This window comes from Patella vulgata, chromosome 1 (assembly GCF_932274485.2).
Source record: "Patella vulgata chromosome 1, xgPatVulg1.2, whole genome shotgun sequence".
Lineage (NCBI taxonomy): Eukaryota > Metazoa > Mollusca > Gastropoda > Patellidae > Patella > Patella vulgata.
Genome location: NC_065879.2, coordinates 34564063 through 34578554, shown reverse-complemented (window position 1 = coordinate 34578554; position 14492 = coordinate 34564063). Strand labels below are relative to the sequence as shown.

Sequence of the window (14492 nt, the reverse complement as noted above, 5' to 3'; positions counted from 1 at the left end):
ATATTGGTTTAGGCATCAATGAACAAGTTTTTTGTTCTAAATGATATTTCCTCCAGGAATCCCGTCAAGAGGTGATAAAGGCAACTTCGTCCTTGATATCGTATACATTTCAATTTTGACCACACCAATTTGATTTCCTGTTCTTCATTGCTTTGATAAAAAAAATAGCCAATTAATCATGTGAAAGATGGAAAGATGTTTTGTTTAAAAATTTGGAACTAAAAGCTTGTGAACAATAAGACAAAGTACTTTTGGTTTTTAAAAATAGCCTACATGTATGTATTTTTCCTGATGAAATAAGAATGGATTTTTTTTACAAATATTCCAGAAGAACCGAATAAATAAATATAATAAAGGTCCATTTCTATAACGCCAAAACGCCGCAAAAACTGTCCTCATTGAGCGCTTGACCCAATATATCAACATGAAGTCTTTAGCTCTGAGTTATAACTTGTTTGAAACAGGCACTACATTTATCTCATTATGTTGCTTATAGGGCTATATGATTATCCAATATCATTTATGTCATTAACATCTATCTTGTTTGCATACTTGACAAATTAGCCTAGAGGTCCATTCAATTTTTTTAACAGAGTTACTTTTTGTACCTGGGGTGAAACATTTACATGTAGTAATTAACAAGACTGTTTTTTTAAAAGAATTAAAACAGGTCATCCAGGCCTTTTTAAGTGAAGAGAGATTGTCCTAAATAATACAATAATAGACATGAATTTAAAGAGCTGTCCGTTCTCGTTGTTAGCCATAATATTTCAAAAATAGATAATGCAAATTGAATATATTTAAAAATTTCATTCAATTACTTTATTTTGTGCAAATTATCAATGGTTGTAATCTTAACAAGATGGGTGCATGTATCGTAAACCACCGTCCTGGTCATTCAAGTCGTAGCCTCGCTTCTCCATTTGTAAATTAAATCATTCAATGGCCGAACCGCTCTAATCTATTTTAAATCTGAGCAATCATATGGCATCCACTGTCGTCTATGGTCTTGTCATGTTAATAAATTAATAATTTATATAACATTTCAGGCCAAAGAAACACCTACCATAGGCAGATTTAGCTCTTACATAATGCCTGTTTAACAGTTAAAACGCATCTATAATTAACAATACCTATCCAGACCATAATCAACTCTAGATGGCATCGCTAGCCTGTGATCTTTAATGGATTGTGAGTCGATTTACTGCATAACTTTCCTTCTCGATTTAACGATTAATTGGATAATCGAGACTATGCTGTTTATCGTACTGACTTTAGTAATGATGATCAAGGCTAGGCGGAAATTCAATCTCTTTGTTCTCGGTTCATAGAGGATCAATTTGAATGAAATTTTCAGCAAATTGCCTTTCCATTATCTAGTTTTTAACTATTATAATGAGAACTGCCAACTCGTTATCGAATCTCCCATAATGTATCTTTAATCAAAATCAGAACAGAATTGACTGGATTCTGTAACGCCAACTGACAGACCCCTTTTTCGCGAAATTGATCATTTGGCTTCAATTTTCAACCTATTTAAGCATCAACATAATAATCATACAAACACATTACACATAGCTTGAATGTTTGAAATACAGAAATTAAATAATTATGCTTACTTCAACTATACAAAATTAAAATCAATAATGATATAATACAATCAACCAATTTAAACAAAACTTCGTCGATGAGTATTTACAAAAATCAAATAAAATAAAAATAAGAATAAAATGAAAATAATATTCTCGCCCCCCCCCCCCCAAAAAAAAGAACATAAATATAAATAAAGAAAGAAACAGATACATACAATAAAATTATTTATTCTATAACTAAATGCAAATACAAGCAAATATCATTGAATACGGCCATTGAATACAGCCATTGAATAACCTATAGTTGTATTCAATGTCTTGAAAACGTACTACTTTTGTCCATAATGACGTCAGTTACAGAACTACGTCAAACTGTAATGACGTCACAACTAGGCAACCACAATTTTTGTAAAAAAGAAAGAAAAAAGGGCGGAACCTTTGATGAATTTTAACGTTAGTGGTGATGATTTTTTATGATAATCTAGATAGTACAGTGTATTTTAAGATTTGCATGTAGTTATAGAATAAAAACAGAACTCAATGACTATTGAATACCGCTCGGGTTATTCAATGGTTCACTCGAGTGTATCCCTGCCGCATTCCACTCGCTATCGCTCGTGGAATTCTTGCGCAGGGATACACTCTCTTGGACCATTGAATAACCCGAGCGGTATTCAATGGTCATTGAGTTCTATCTATTTATCAATATATCAGTATCGTAATATTTATAAAATACCCCCGCCCACAAGTAAATATAATAAATAAAACATAAAATATAATAAAATTATTTATGAATATATCAGTATCATAATATTTATTTTAAGTAACTTATTGCTAGATAAATCAACATGAAATATATTTGTGCTTCACAAGCTGGCACTCCCCTAGGTAGCAAACAAAAGGCAGGTCTACCATACATGTAGTACTGCTGAAAGTACAAAAGATTTTGAAAACTTGTATCAAGTAAAGTTCATATAGTCAACACAGCAATATTAATATTATTATTCATAACAAACCGTATTGTACATGTATTTATGTTTTATTAATTATACTTTAATTTCACACTTATTATTTTGATTTATTACACAATCCTGATAAATTAAAATTATACACTATCGACATTGATTTTACTTTTACCATTATCTTCTTCTTTTCAGAATGAAGAATTCTGCAAGTTGGAAATACAATTGATAAAAATAAAAAAATAACTATTTTAAAATTTAATGAATTCTAAACTCATTTTTTTTTTTTGCCAATTTTTAAAAGTATGTCACAGCTGTCAAACTTTGCCTTCACTGGGCTACAAGTAGGCATACGCACGTGTCGAGATTCATATTATAATATAATATCAATACCAAATACCAAAAATATAAGATATTATATTCTTACCTCGAACATTACTTTTATTTCTCGTTTCCATTTAAACAGACGATGCCAAAACTACATGCAAGAGGGCGGTAAATAAAAATATCGCTACCTGGCCTACAGCGAGAACAGACGATCGGAAGTGATCAACCACCTTTCTCGCCGTTTTACGCGTTTCCCAACGTAACGTCGAGAATTCACGAGTCCTATAGAAGACCGAACAGCTCTTTATTCAGTGTTCTTTATTCTTAGTTCTTAATTCATAGTCCTTAATTCTTATTTCTTTAAGCATATCCCCTTCATATTATTTAGTTTTTAACGATTTTAGTTAGAACTGGCAGCTCTTAATCTCATCTTGCATAATGTATCTCTAACTATTTTACCAGTATGATTTTCGTGAAGACCAGGTTTTATGGGTATCGTTAATTTAGTATTAGCTCAAATGCCTGTCCCTCCTTTGTTCATCCCGCCCGCTCCTATTTAAAATAATTATACAATGAAATATAAAATTAATTTAAAAATCAACCTTTTCAGCACACACGAAAGGGCCTCAATTACTACATCTAACTTAATACAATAATAAGGTCAATCTAGCAGAAATATTTATTTTCACGGCCATAATATTTTTGTTACTTTGCTGTTTTCAGTGTTCGGACAGAGTTTATTAATTTCACGCGTCAGTTTTCCTGATTAAACAATTGAACACGCGTGACTGATCTATTCATCGTTGAGATTTTACAGGAAGTTATGGTGGAACGAATATAGTAAATAAGATAAATATAGCCGTCTCGATAAAAGCAAAATATTGAAAAACACCTCAAAGTAACATTTGTTGTAAATTGTTAATTTAGTTCAGTATTTGATCATTCTGTAAATACAGATGGAGATACTCCATTGAAACGTTTACAAGAGAGAGAGAGAGAGAGAGAGAGAGAGAGAGAGAGAGAGAGGGTTTAACGTACACTCGATACAAACTAGGTCATTTCGGGACTAACATATGGGTTTAATTTTATTTCAATAATCGCTTGCGCGTAGGGGTCTTTAGAAGTGGGAGGAAAGAAACGTTTACAAATGAATAAGATACATTATTATATTACTGTTGTATACCTGGGGTCGCCTGCGTAACCTCGTGGAGTTTATCCTGGTCCTCCGGCTCCCTCCCACAGCTAAAGATCCTACGCGGAAGCGAATCTCTCTCTCTCTCTCTCTCTCTCTCTCTCTCTCTCTCAGGGGTCCGATCCTGGTGTTGGTCGAGAAAGTTCCCAGAATATTTCACCTTGGTTTCGAAGTTCCGTGGTCAAGTGGAAGGCTTAGATAATATTAATAATCTTTTTATCGGTGAAAAAGGCAACATGCTTTCTAAGGCTGTACATTCTATGTGACAATATGACATCGCATCACGTGGCATATTTAGTGGTACCATGCATGGTATCATTGCCAACAATATTCAATGTCAATGTACAGTGTAATACTATGCTATTGGGTAAATGCATCACAGGTTTTGCGTATCAGAAGGCTAACTATGAATAACAAACAAAAATTATATATCTGTATACTCTGAAAATGAAACACCTGGAAATTATGAATCTTTCGTTATGAATTGAATATTGTTTTTATCAACCTGATAAATCACATCAAAAATTTTACTATCATATCGTTCATTCACTTGTATTCACTAAGAAATAAATTAATACTTTTAAACTGCTATTCATCTCATTTGGATATCGTGGTCGTTCATCTGTTTTTTTAGATTTGGGTGTAGATGTTCTTTGATTATCGCTTATGTTTAAATCTCTTGTATTTGAAGTATTAACTGGCATATCTATTGTGACCTACATGTTTATAACTTGTCGTTTTATCTGAAATAACGTTATACCTGCGTCTAACTTTGTTGTTGAATATTGCCACGAGGTTGTGCTGGTATGAAATTGTTATTCACTCCTTGACTATTTTCAACAATAACATTGTCCTCAAGACTATTATATCCTTTCCTGATTTGATCAATGTGTCTCTTCTAAATAAAAACGTCCATCACGTAAAACTACTACACATGATTTTGGAGCAGTTCGTTCGGCAATTGTCCCAGGGCTTCTGTTACCTGTATGTCTAAAGTCTTTGATCAAAACTGAGACACCTGGGAAAAATTCATGTAGCGCACTTATATTATCTTGATTAGACTTGGTTATATAAATTTCGAAGGCAACACAACTCGCAATCCCCACAGAATAACATTCTGCTCCACTGTTAAGTCACATCTACGCTGGAAATATGGTTTTAATCGTTCATCGTCCACTTCGTCTGCCCGTCCAGTAATATGCGTGATAAACTGGCTCTACTCTTGTAGCTGTTTCAATCTGTTCACACGTTATAGCAAAACTGTCAAATATTTTGTCTGGGATATTGTAAAGTTCATCATATCCTTGACGTTCAAAACGCTTACACGTTCTTCTTTCAAGATATGTACTTCAGTTCGTAATCAAGAGCAGAAAGTCATATCGCCCATCTCTGTAGCCGTTGCGTCGCTAATGTTGGTACTGCCGTTTTATGTAGCACCATAGGTCTTTTGTCTGACATGGAGAGCGGGGAACCATGCATACGAACCATGCATCTTTTCTTACTACATATTTCTGTAGCCTTGTGATCGTCTAGAATTTGTCTCTAGCTGCCTTTACTTCTGCTCCACGTTGTGTATTTACTTCTTACAGTTCTCTTACTGTTTTCTTAAGACGTTTGTCTTACCGGGAATAACAATGCAACAGTTCGCTTCTACATTTTATATAGCATAGCCGAATACATATGGATACAAGCATAATAGATAACAATACTAGCTACAATCATTTTTCACCCTAGCCAGCCTCGCGGCTGTCTAAGAACTCAGATGGAACCTCTAAAGAATCTAATGGAAGCCTAACTAAAAACTATACTATGATTTCTTTTATAAGACTCCTGCATATTACCAACAGACTTCAGCCGACTTCAGACAAGCTACCATTTGCCAACAGTAAAGCTATCCGGATTCCGGATAATGAAGTTTTTTGTTTTGGATGACAAGTGTGATGCCGAACAACAAAATATATCATTTACTTTGACTGAAGACAAGCATTTCAAGGCCTTTTGTAATTCAGTGGCCGGTAGTCTTGAACATCCATAGCTTCGATGGCTTCGTCCTAGCAAACCAACTAGTACCGTCACTTCCGACTCCATGGAAACGAGGCCCAAGAAGGCAGCCCCCAGTGTTTGTGTCATAAATCAGTTTATGACACACTGGCCTCTCTGAGGGCAAGCACATCCCAGACTACCATGATTTCCTTAAATCTGCCAAAGATAGGTACCTCCGACCGAATAATACTCCGTATGTCACTGTCCCTACCATTAACAGTGGAGTTTATAAGAAAATGTCCCGAGGTCAGAAAGAAAGTAACTACACTTTAAAACGCCCACAGGGTTCCTTATGTTGTGGAATTGATGCAGTAGCGGGTTTGGCGGATTGTTTAAATTCACTGAAGTCAGAAACCCCTGCTAGTGAGGAGTTGGCCATTCTAATTAACATGGCAGAAGATGCATGTTTTCTAATTGGACATTCATCTTTTTTTGTTATTATAGTTATCAGAAGAGAGAATCTCAAACAGTAATTTGTTTTCTTGAGATTATAAAGATCTGTGTAAGATATCACTGATGAACTATTTGCAGTGATCTTACTAAAACATGTAAAGGTATCAGAGAAACCTCAAGTGCCACTTACAGGATCATAAAAAGTTTTCCGTCTTTTTCCTTCATTAATTCCTTTCACAACAAATCAACAGGTTATCAAAGATCAACATACTCTACACCAGCTTTGCCAGAGAACAAATTCCAAGCCAGATGGAAATCAGCTAAACCATTATCAACATCAAAAAACCTCCAGTGGAACAAAAACAACAGGAACCAAAAACATAATGAATGCTGGGTCCCTACGAAACAATTTAAACTTTCGGAAAAAAGCTGACATCCGACAAACAAGTTTTCAATTTAATTCAGGGTTACTACAAAGAATTCGGAACAATTCCATGGCAGTCACAACAACGGGTCACCCCTGTACCGAAGAACTCGATAAAAGCAAATATCTTCCAATTAGAAGTAGAGGCCCTTTTTTTTAAAGAAAAGAGCAATCATACCTGTTCAGCCAATAACAGGGGAATATCTGTCAACCTTGTTCCTTGTTCCAAAGAAAACTGGCGGAGTACGTCCAATTATAAACCTAAAGTCACAGACTGTTTTGAGTTTAATTCAACAAGGTAGATTACTTGACAAGACTTGATCTAAAAGATGCTTACTTCAGTATTCCAATAACTGTGGAAGATCGAAAATTCCTGCGTTTCCCGTGGAAAGATCAGCAATACGAATTCCAGTGCCTGCCATTTGGACTAAAATCAGCACCCAGATATTTCACCAAGGTCACCAAACCTCTAGTAGCTTATCTACGAACACGAGGACACAGGGGTGTAATTTATCTGGACGATTCGCTGTGGATGGCAAGGTCTTGTCAATCTCCCAGCAGTGTAATTCAGGAGGCAACCATCATTTTTCAGAACGCAGGCTTCGTTATAAACGCAGAGAAATCTTCCCTGTATCCAAAACAGGAAATCATGTTCCTAGGTTTTCACATCAACACGATATCAATGATTACATCCCTACCTCGCGAGAAAGAACAATGATTCTATGGGAGATTCACAGTCTACTGAGTTGTACAAGTCCAACAATAAAACAAGTTGCAAGGGTAATATGATTATTGGTGTCAATTTTTCCTGCAATCTACCAAGGCCCCCTTCATTACCGTCATTTAGAAAGAGACAAATCCAGGGCTCTTCTTCAGAAAGTCTCTTATCAGGTCACCATGTCGCTATCAACCCCAGCATTTTTTTAATTAAGTTGGTGGACTCTGAATCCCTCTCTAGTGAATGGCAAACCAATATGTTTTCCAGAGCCAACAGTAATCTTGACAACAGATGCATCAAAGAAGGGGTGGGGAGGAGTGATGATGAACCAAACACGAGTATCCCATAAACCTACTAGAACTGAAAGCCGTTCACTTTGCCATGCTAATCCTTGCACCTTCGATGTTCAATCTTTTCATACAAGTCGGCAGTTGCCTACATCAATCACATGGGCGAAAAGCACTCTGTAGAACTAGATTTACTGGTCAGAGAAATATGGACTTGGGCTTTATACAAGAAAAAATCATCTGTCAGCTGTTCACATACCAGGACTTGACAACATCCATGCACATTTTTGTGGAACAAACAGAGTAGCAGTTAAACCAGAATGTCTTTATTCAGATAACAAGAATGACATTTCAACCCACGATAGACCTATTTGCCAGCAGACCGAACTCTCAGGTGCCAGTGTAATCTCTTGAGAACTGGATCCAATGGCCTGGGGAACAGATGCATTCTCAATACGTTGGATACTGATGACAGCCTATGCCCCCCCCCCCCCCCAATCTGATTCTAGGTGTATTAAACAAGGTACGTCTGGAAAATCCAAAAGTGCTGTTGATAACTCCGTACTGTACAGCTCAACCATGGTACTCGCAAGCTCTAGAACTGTCGTGCTATCAACCAATTTTAATACCAAAACAAAAGAACCTACTCTCACTTCCACACGATCAATCTCAAATCCTTCCACTGGAGGAGACACTGCAATTAATCGCGTAGACAGCTGGCGGAGACAAGCTAAACACTTATTGTGCAACGCCTGGCGAACAAAGCCAAGTAAACAGTACGAATCAGCTTGGAAAGCTTGGTTATGCTGGAATAGTAGAAAAGTTGGGTCCATTTCCTTCATCTATAGTTCAAGTCATTGAATGCCTAACCTATCAGTTTCATGAAAAGAATAAATCCTATAGTGCTCTTAATTCATACCGCTCGGCATTATCATCAGTGCTTCAACCAATTGGTGTTTTTCCAGTTTGAAAACATTTAACTGTTATCCAGTTTATGAAAGGTGTGTTCAATGTCAGGCCATCTGTACCTAAATATTGTGTGATATGGGATGTGTCCATTGTGTTAAACTATATCAAAACCTTACCATGTGATTCTAAGCTAACTTTAAGAGAATTGTCCCATAAATTAGCTATCCTTATCGCTCTGGTTTCTGCTGATAGAGGTCAATCCATAACGTTACTAGACTTAGAATATTTATCAGTCCTTCCGGACAAAGCTGTCTTTATTATTATGGGTGCAACCAAAACTTCTAGACCGGGCAGACCGTTAAAGAAGGTTGTGCTACCATCATTCCCAGATTGTGTTAACTTGTGTCTTAAATCCACTCTATTACATTACATTGAACAAACACTCTATTTACGAAATTTCCTTTGTAAAACCACACAAAAAGGTTACATCTACTACCGTTGCACGTTGGATTAAAAGTGTGTTAATTAAATCAGGAATACAGGGCTTTGATGTGCATTCCACTCGCCCCATTACAGATCTAGGGAATCGAACTTTAATAAATGATATTAAATGTAAATGTTAATTTCGTAGATGAACAGTTACCCCCCCCCCCTTTTTTTCCCTTCCCATGTTTTATGCCTACTTAGCTTGCAATTTTATAACTATAAGGGGATTTGGGGGCTTCACTTCAAAAGTTCAACAATGACATCGTAGGTTTTCTCCTAAGGCCCGAGTGGAATCAATCACCCGTATATTCCAGCGTCTAGATTCGAAATAAAGTTAGCAAACATATTCCTAGCGCCAATAAAAACCTAATCATCACGAAAATAATTGTTACCTTTATAACATTTTAAGACATTAATATACATATGTGACGTCATCCTTTGATGTTGCGGTATCATTATTTCAAATAATGCAAGGTATATATAATAGACACCCCCCGCCCCCCCCCCCCCCCAAAAAAAAAAAAACAACAAAAAAAAACATACTACAATATCGCACACACGGCTAACCGAGCACGCAGAAAAGGGCACATCCATTTTGCATCAAAAAGCATCCAAACCAGGTTTGGTGATAAAATGTTGGTTTTTTTTCATTTTACAGAATCAAGGGATGAATAAACTACTAGATTGCAAAATTCAAGAAGCCTCCTATGTTGACTTTTCGAGATATATTACCGTAAACATATTAAAAATCTGGGGGAATCGGGTCAGGGTAGGTTCACTGCGCACACAATAACTTCTAAACTAGCTTTGGTGGCTCGAAGATCTTCACCAAGTCGACAGATGTATACGGTAAGGAACATGCCAAATTTTATTAACTTTCAATGTTGGCCTATCGACTTATATTATCGCAGTGTTCTTAGCACCCGGATTCGAGGCGAGGTTCGGGGGTTCAATACTGCATCAAAAAGCACCCATATCTTTGACTCATTTGTGTTCATTCTCTCGTGTCGCATGAGTTCAATTCCAGGACACCAAATCAATCCCAGGACACCAAATCAATCCCAACAGGAGACTCAATCACATCCAGGACACACAATCAATACCAGGAGATCAATACCAGGACACCTCATCAATCTTAGGACACCAAATCAATCCCAACAGGACATTCAATCAATCCGAGGACATACAATTAATACCAAGACACATTATCAAACCTAGGACACCCAATCAATCTGAGTACGCTCAATCAGTCCCATGAAACCCAATCAATCACAGGACACCCAATCAATCCCAAATCTGATTTACTATACATATATCTCAAAGAAACTTTAAGAGTCTATGTGGGGTTGACCAGAGCCTCCAAACTACACGCACTATAAGTCGCTTGATAGCATTGTATGTATGATTGTTACAGATTATCAAGCCACTAGTATAATTAGACAATGGCATCCCTCAAATGGCATACCTATCGCTGTCGACCTAATGTAACGATTAGCTCCATATTGTAATTTGGAACTTCCATACAAGATTAATAAGTCTTCTCAGTACGTTTTACATGCTTCACACTTGTTTTATCTTCATAGCTTTGTGGGATTTCTTCTTGAAAATCATAAGTTAAATTCATCACAATGGTAGCAAATTCACAATCAATGTTTAAGTGAAATCAATGACACTCTCGACTGGATGCATTGAAACATCACAAAGGATACTTTATGGTGCATTTATGAGAAGTTGTAAAGTCTAATTGATTGCTTTATCACTGTCTAAACGTAGGTCACACACGGAGAGGCCGAACGAGTAACGATCCCTTCAAAACAGAGTGATACAACAAGAACTCAGCCCTAAAAATCCCGTGCCGGAAATACTACAGTGAGCAGATAGGCCTCGACAAATCCTAGTCATCATCAGTTACCGGTAACAATGGACGCGAAAAATCGGTTCAAGACGCTGTCCGGCCAAATTTCACCATTCATGTGCTGACATTAAAGGACAATATTGGTGCCAGTCATTATCACATATGTGTTAGAGCTGGTTAAACACATTCCAAATATATTTTTAACACAGAGATCATTGCTACGATAGCTGAGTAATACAGGTTTCCCGTATCGGAAGTGACGAACGCCAAAGGAAAACACGAGTGGCTGCTCTATATAACTGACTGAAGCGACGAGTGATAACAGATACACGGCCGAATTTCTACTCACTAATAATTCCTTCCAAGACCAAAAGTTGTTATATGGGACAGTAAGAGGATATCTGACAATTCAATAAAGTAATTGAATGTCATTAGATAAGAGAACACGAGAAAAATAGAAATAGTCCGTACATTTCCTTGTTTATATTCATTCTATACCTTATAAAAACATGGTAATGCACGGACTTTTTCTGTTTTTATTACGTGTTCTCTTATCTAGTGGCAGTCAATTCTTTTTATGAATTGTCAGATATCCTCTCGCAGTCTCACACAACAACTTTTGGTCTTCGAAGGAATTATTAGTGAGCAGAAATTCGGCCGTGTATATGTTATCACTCGTCGCTTCAGTCAGTTATATAGAGCGGTGACTCGTGTTTTCCTTTGGCGTTCGTCACTTCCGATACGGGAAACCTGTATTACTCAGCTATCGTAGCAATGATCTCTGTGTTAAAAGTATATTTGGAATGTGTTTAACCAGCTCTAACACATATGTGATAATGACTGGCACCAATATTGTCCTTTAAGAAATCCACACTTCGCAGAACCGCGGTAGGAAGGGCATGCGGTTTAATGTCCATTCGAAACAAATTAGGCCATTTGGGGACTAATATATTGTACAATTGTATTTCAATAATTCGCCTTTGCGTAGGAGTCTTTAGCAGTGAAGGAAACGGGAAGACGCAGAGAAGACCCTCGAGGTCTGCACATCCAATAAAAATAATTAAAATAAAATAAAACCAAACAAACCCAACCGTTCCCACAGTCAATAATAATGTAAGTTGGGGAAGTAAAACCGGAAACCTAAAGACGGATAAATAAATAAACGACAGGGATATTACAAAGCTTTTAAAATCAAAATTAACAAATAAACAGGTGTTAATCACGAGAGGCGTTCCTTATTAAGACATCTTAATAAAACAAAACTGTCATAGAAAAGGGTGCATAGTAGTAGAACATAGTTGTGAAGAGTAGTATTTTAGTGTACAGAAAATTAGATTGTGGAGTAGTACATAGTAGTGTAGAGTAGTATTTAGTGTAGGGTTAATTAGATTGTAGAGTGGTACATAGTGGTGTAGATTTGTATATAGTCATGTAGAGTAGTATATAGTCTTGTTGAGTAGTATATGGTCATGTAGAGTAGTATTTAGTGTAGTGTAAATTAGATTGTATAGTAGTTAATAGTAGTTTAGAGTTGTATTTAGTGTAGGATGAATTAGATTGTAGAGTAGTACATAGTCGTGTAGGTGTAGAGTGGTTTTTATAGTCGTGTAGAGTAGTATATAGTAGTGTAGAGTTATATTTCGTGCAGGGTAAAATAGATTGTAGAGTAGTTCATAGTAGTGTAGAGTTGTATTTAGTGTAGGATAAATTAGTTTGTAGAGTAGTACATAGTAGTAATTAATGGAGGGTAACTTAGATTGAAGAGTAATACTAGTAGTGTAGACTAGTATTTTAGTGCAATATAATGGTGCAGTAATATACCGATTAGTAATATTTCGGTATCTTACTGCAATAAGTCTAGATGGCTTACCTGTGTCCAGTTTTGAATATCAGTCACTATATAGCCAGGAGTTGCTTCCAAAATTCCCATCTGAACATCAACATAGTTTAGTTCACAAGTTCCATTTTGAATATTATAATTAAAAGACTTACAGGCTGATCTCCTCAAACAATTCTGTCCACAAGTCATAAAAGTTACCGCCAGATATTGTACAATAATATGATTAACTAATCTTAATCCTTGATAAGTATTACTTATAAGATTATCTGTAGATGTGCACATATTTAGTCCTTTAATACCAATAAAAAACGATGATCCGAAGAATAACGTCCAAAATACCATCTTCATATTGACAGTGAAAGGTTTCATACTGCCTGATCGCCAAGCTTCTGTATAAATCATTATTGATCGTTCTGGATGAGAATACACGTGTAATATAGCTTGAATAGTATAAAATACAACAAAATACAAATCGATCTCACCGTATTTATGCGATACTAAATATTCCCCTATATTGGTCTCATAAGTGTGCGGAATAGTGGTGGTGGTGTGTGGGTGGGGGGGGGGAGGGGGTATGTGACCATATTACCCATGGCCTGTGGTCCTTTATTTTATATGACAGCCGTTGGGTCGTCAGTCTAGCCATGCAAGGCTTTAGGCCCGTTTGGGGGTTGAATTTAAGAAAAAAATAACTATTAGTGTTAGTGCCCAAATACCCCTGGGTCTGGATCTGGGTCGTCAGTCTAGCCAAAGGTAGCCCGAAAGACTAACATATAGTTCAATTTTCCCTCTTACCTGCCTGGCAGAGAAGGGGGGGGGGGGTAGAGATGCAAAGGGGGCGACGGCCTCACGCATCCTTTTCAGGTGAGCATCCTTCAAAGAGTGAAATTAAAGATACTTTCCGCGTACAAACTGTGAGGAAAAGTAAAGCGATACGTGTATTTCCCATTTCCAACCTATGCGAGACGAGCCCCTTGTTTGGCTCCTATCGCAAGTGTCTCAAGAAACACTAGGTGAGAGCGAACGATAACCCCGACCCCCCCCCCCCCCCCCACACACACACACACACACTAAATAAAACCTGAATAATAAAACCTGAATAGAATAAAACCAGTGATGGATTTCCCATAAAAATTGAATTGTGTTCTGTTTAATGTGTTCCTCAATAGTTAAATGCCACGTAAAGATTATGCCGTGTTAAAAATTGTTGGGACAAGTAGACTAAGACTTCACAGGCTAAAAGTACACGAATAAATAATTATATGCTTAAAACTGTATTCAGTTCGATCGATATCTGTTTCTGAACATGATCAGAAAACTTCCGTTGTTGCTTTTCTGACGTATGTCATGCATGTCTATGATACTTCATTTTTATTGGAACGAATATTATCCTGTAAACTAATTGATTTAATGATAAACTTCTATCTATTTTTGGTGCATTTTCTCTTTGTTCATTAATACTCC

At 36.7% G+C, this 14492-nt stretch overlaps 1 protein-coding gene across 1 annotated transcript in view; it reads right to left on the bottom strand.

The window, feature by feature from the left end:
* LOC126808417 (uncharacterized) overlaps window positions 1-13371 on the bottom strand; it is a 32365-nt gene extending 18994 nt beyond the window's left edge. The window contains exon 1 of the mRNA XM_050533116.2: window positions 13059-13371. Within this exon, the coding sequence (XP_050389073.2) occupies window positions 13059-13370 (312 nt within the window). The 5' untranslated portion in view covers window position 13371. The remainder of the gene's footprint in view (window positions 1-13058) is intronic.
* Window positions 13372-14492: the final 1121 nt, after the last annotated feature.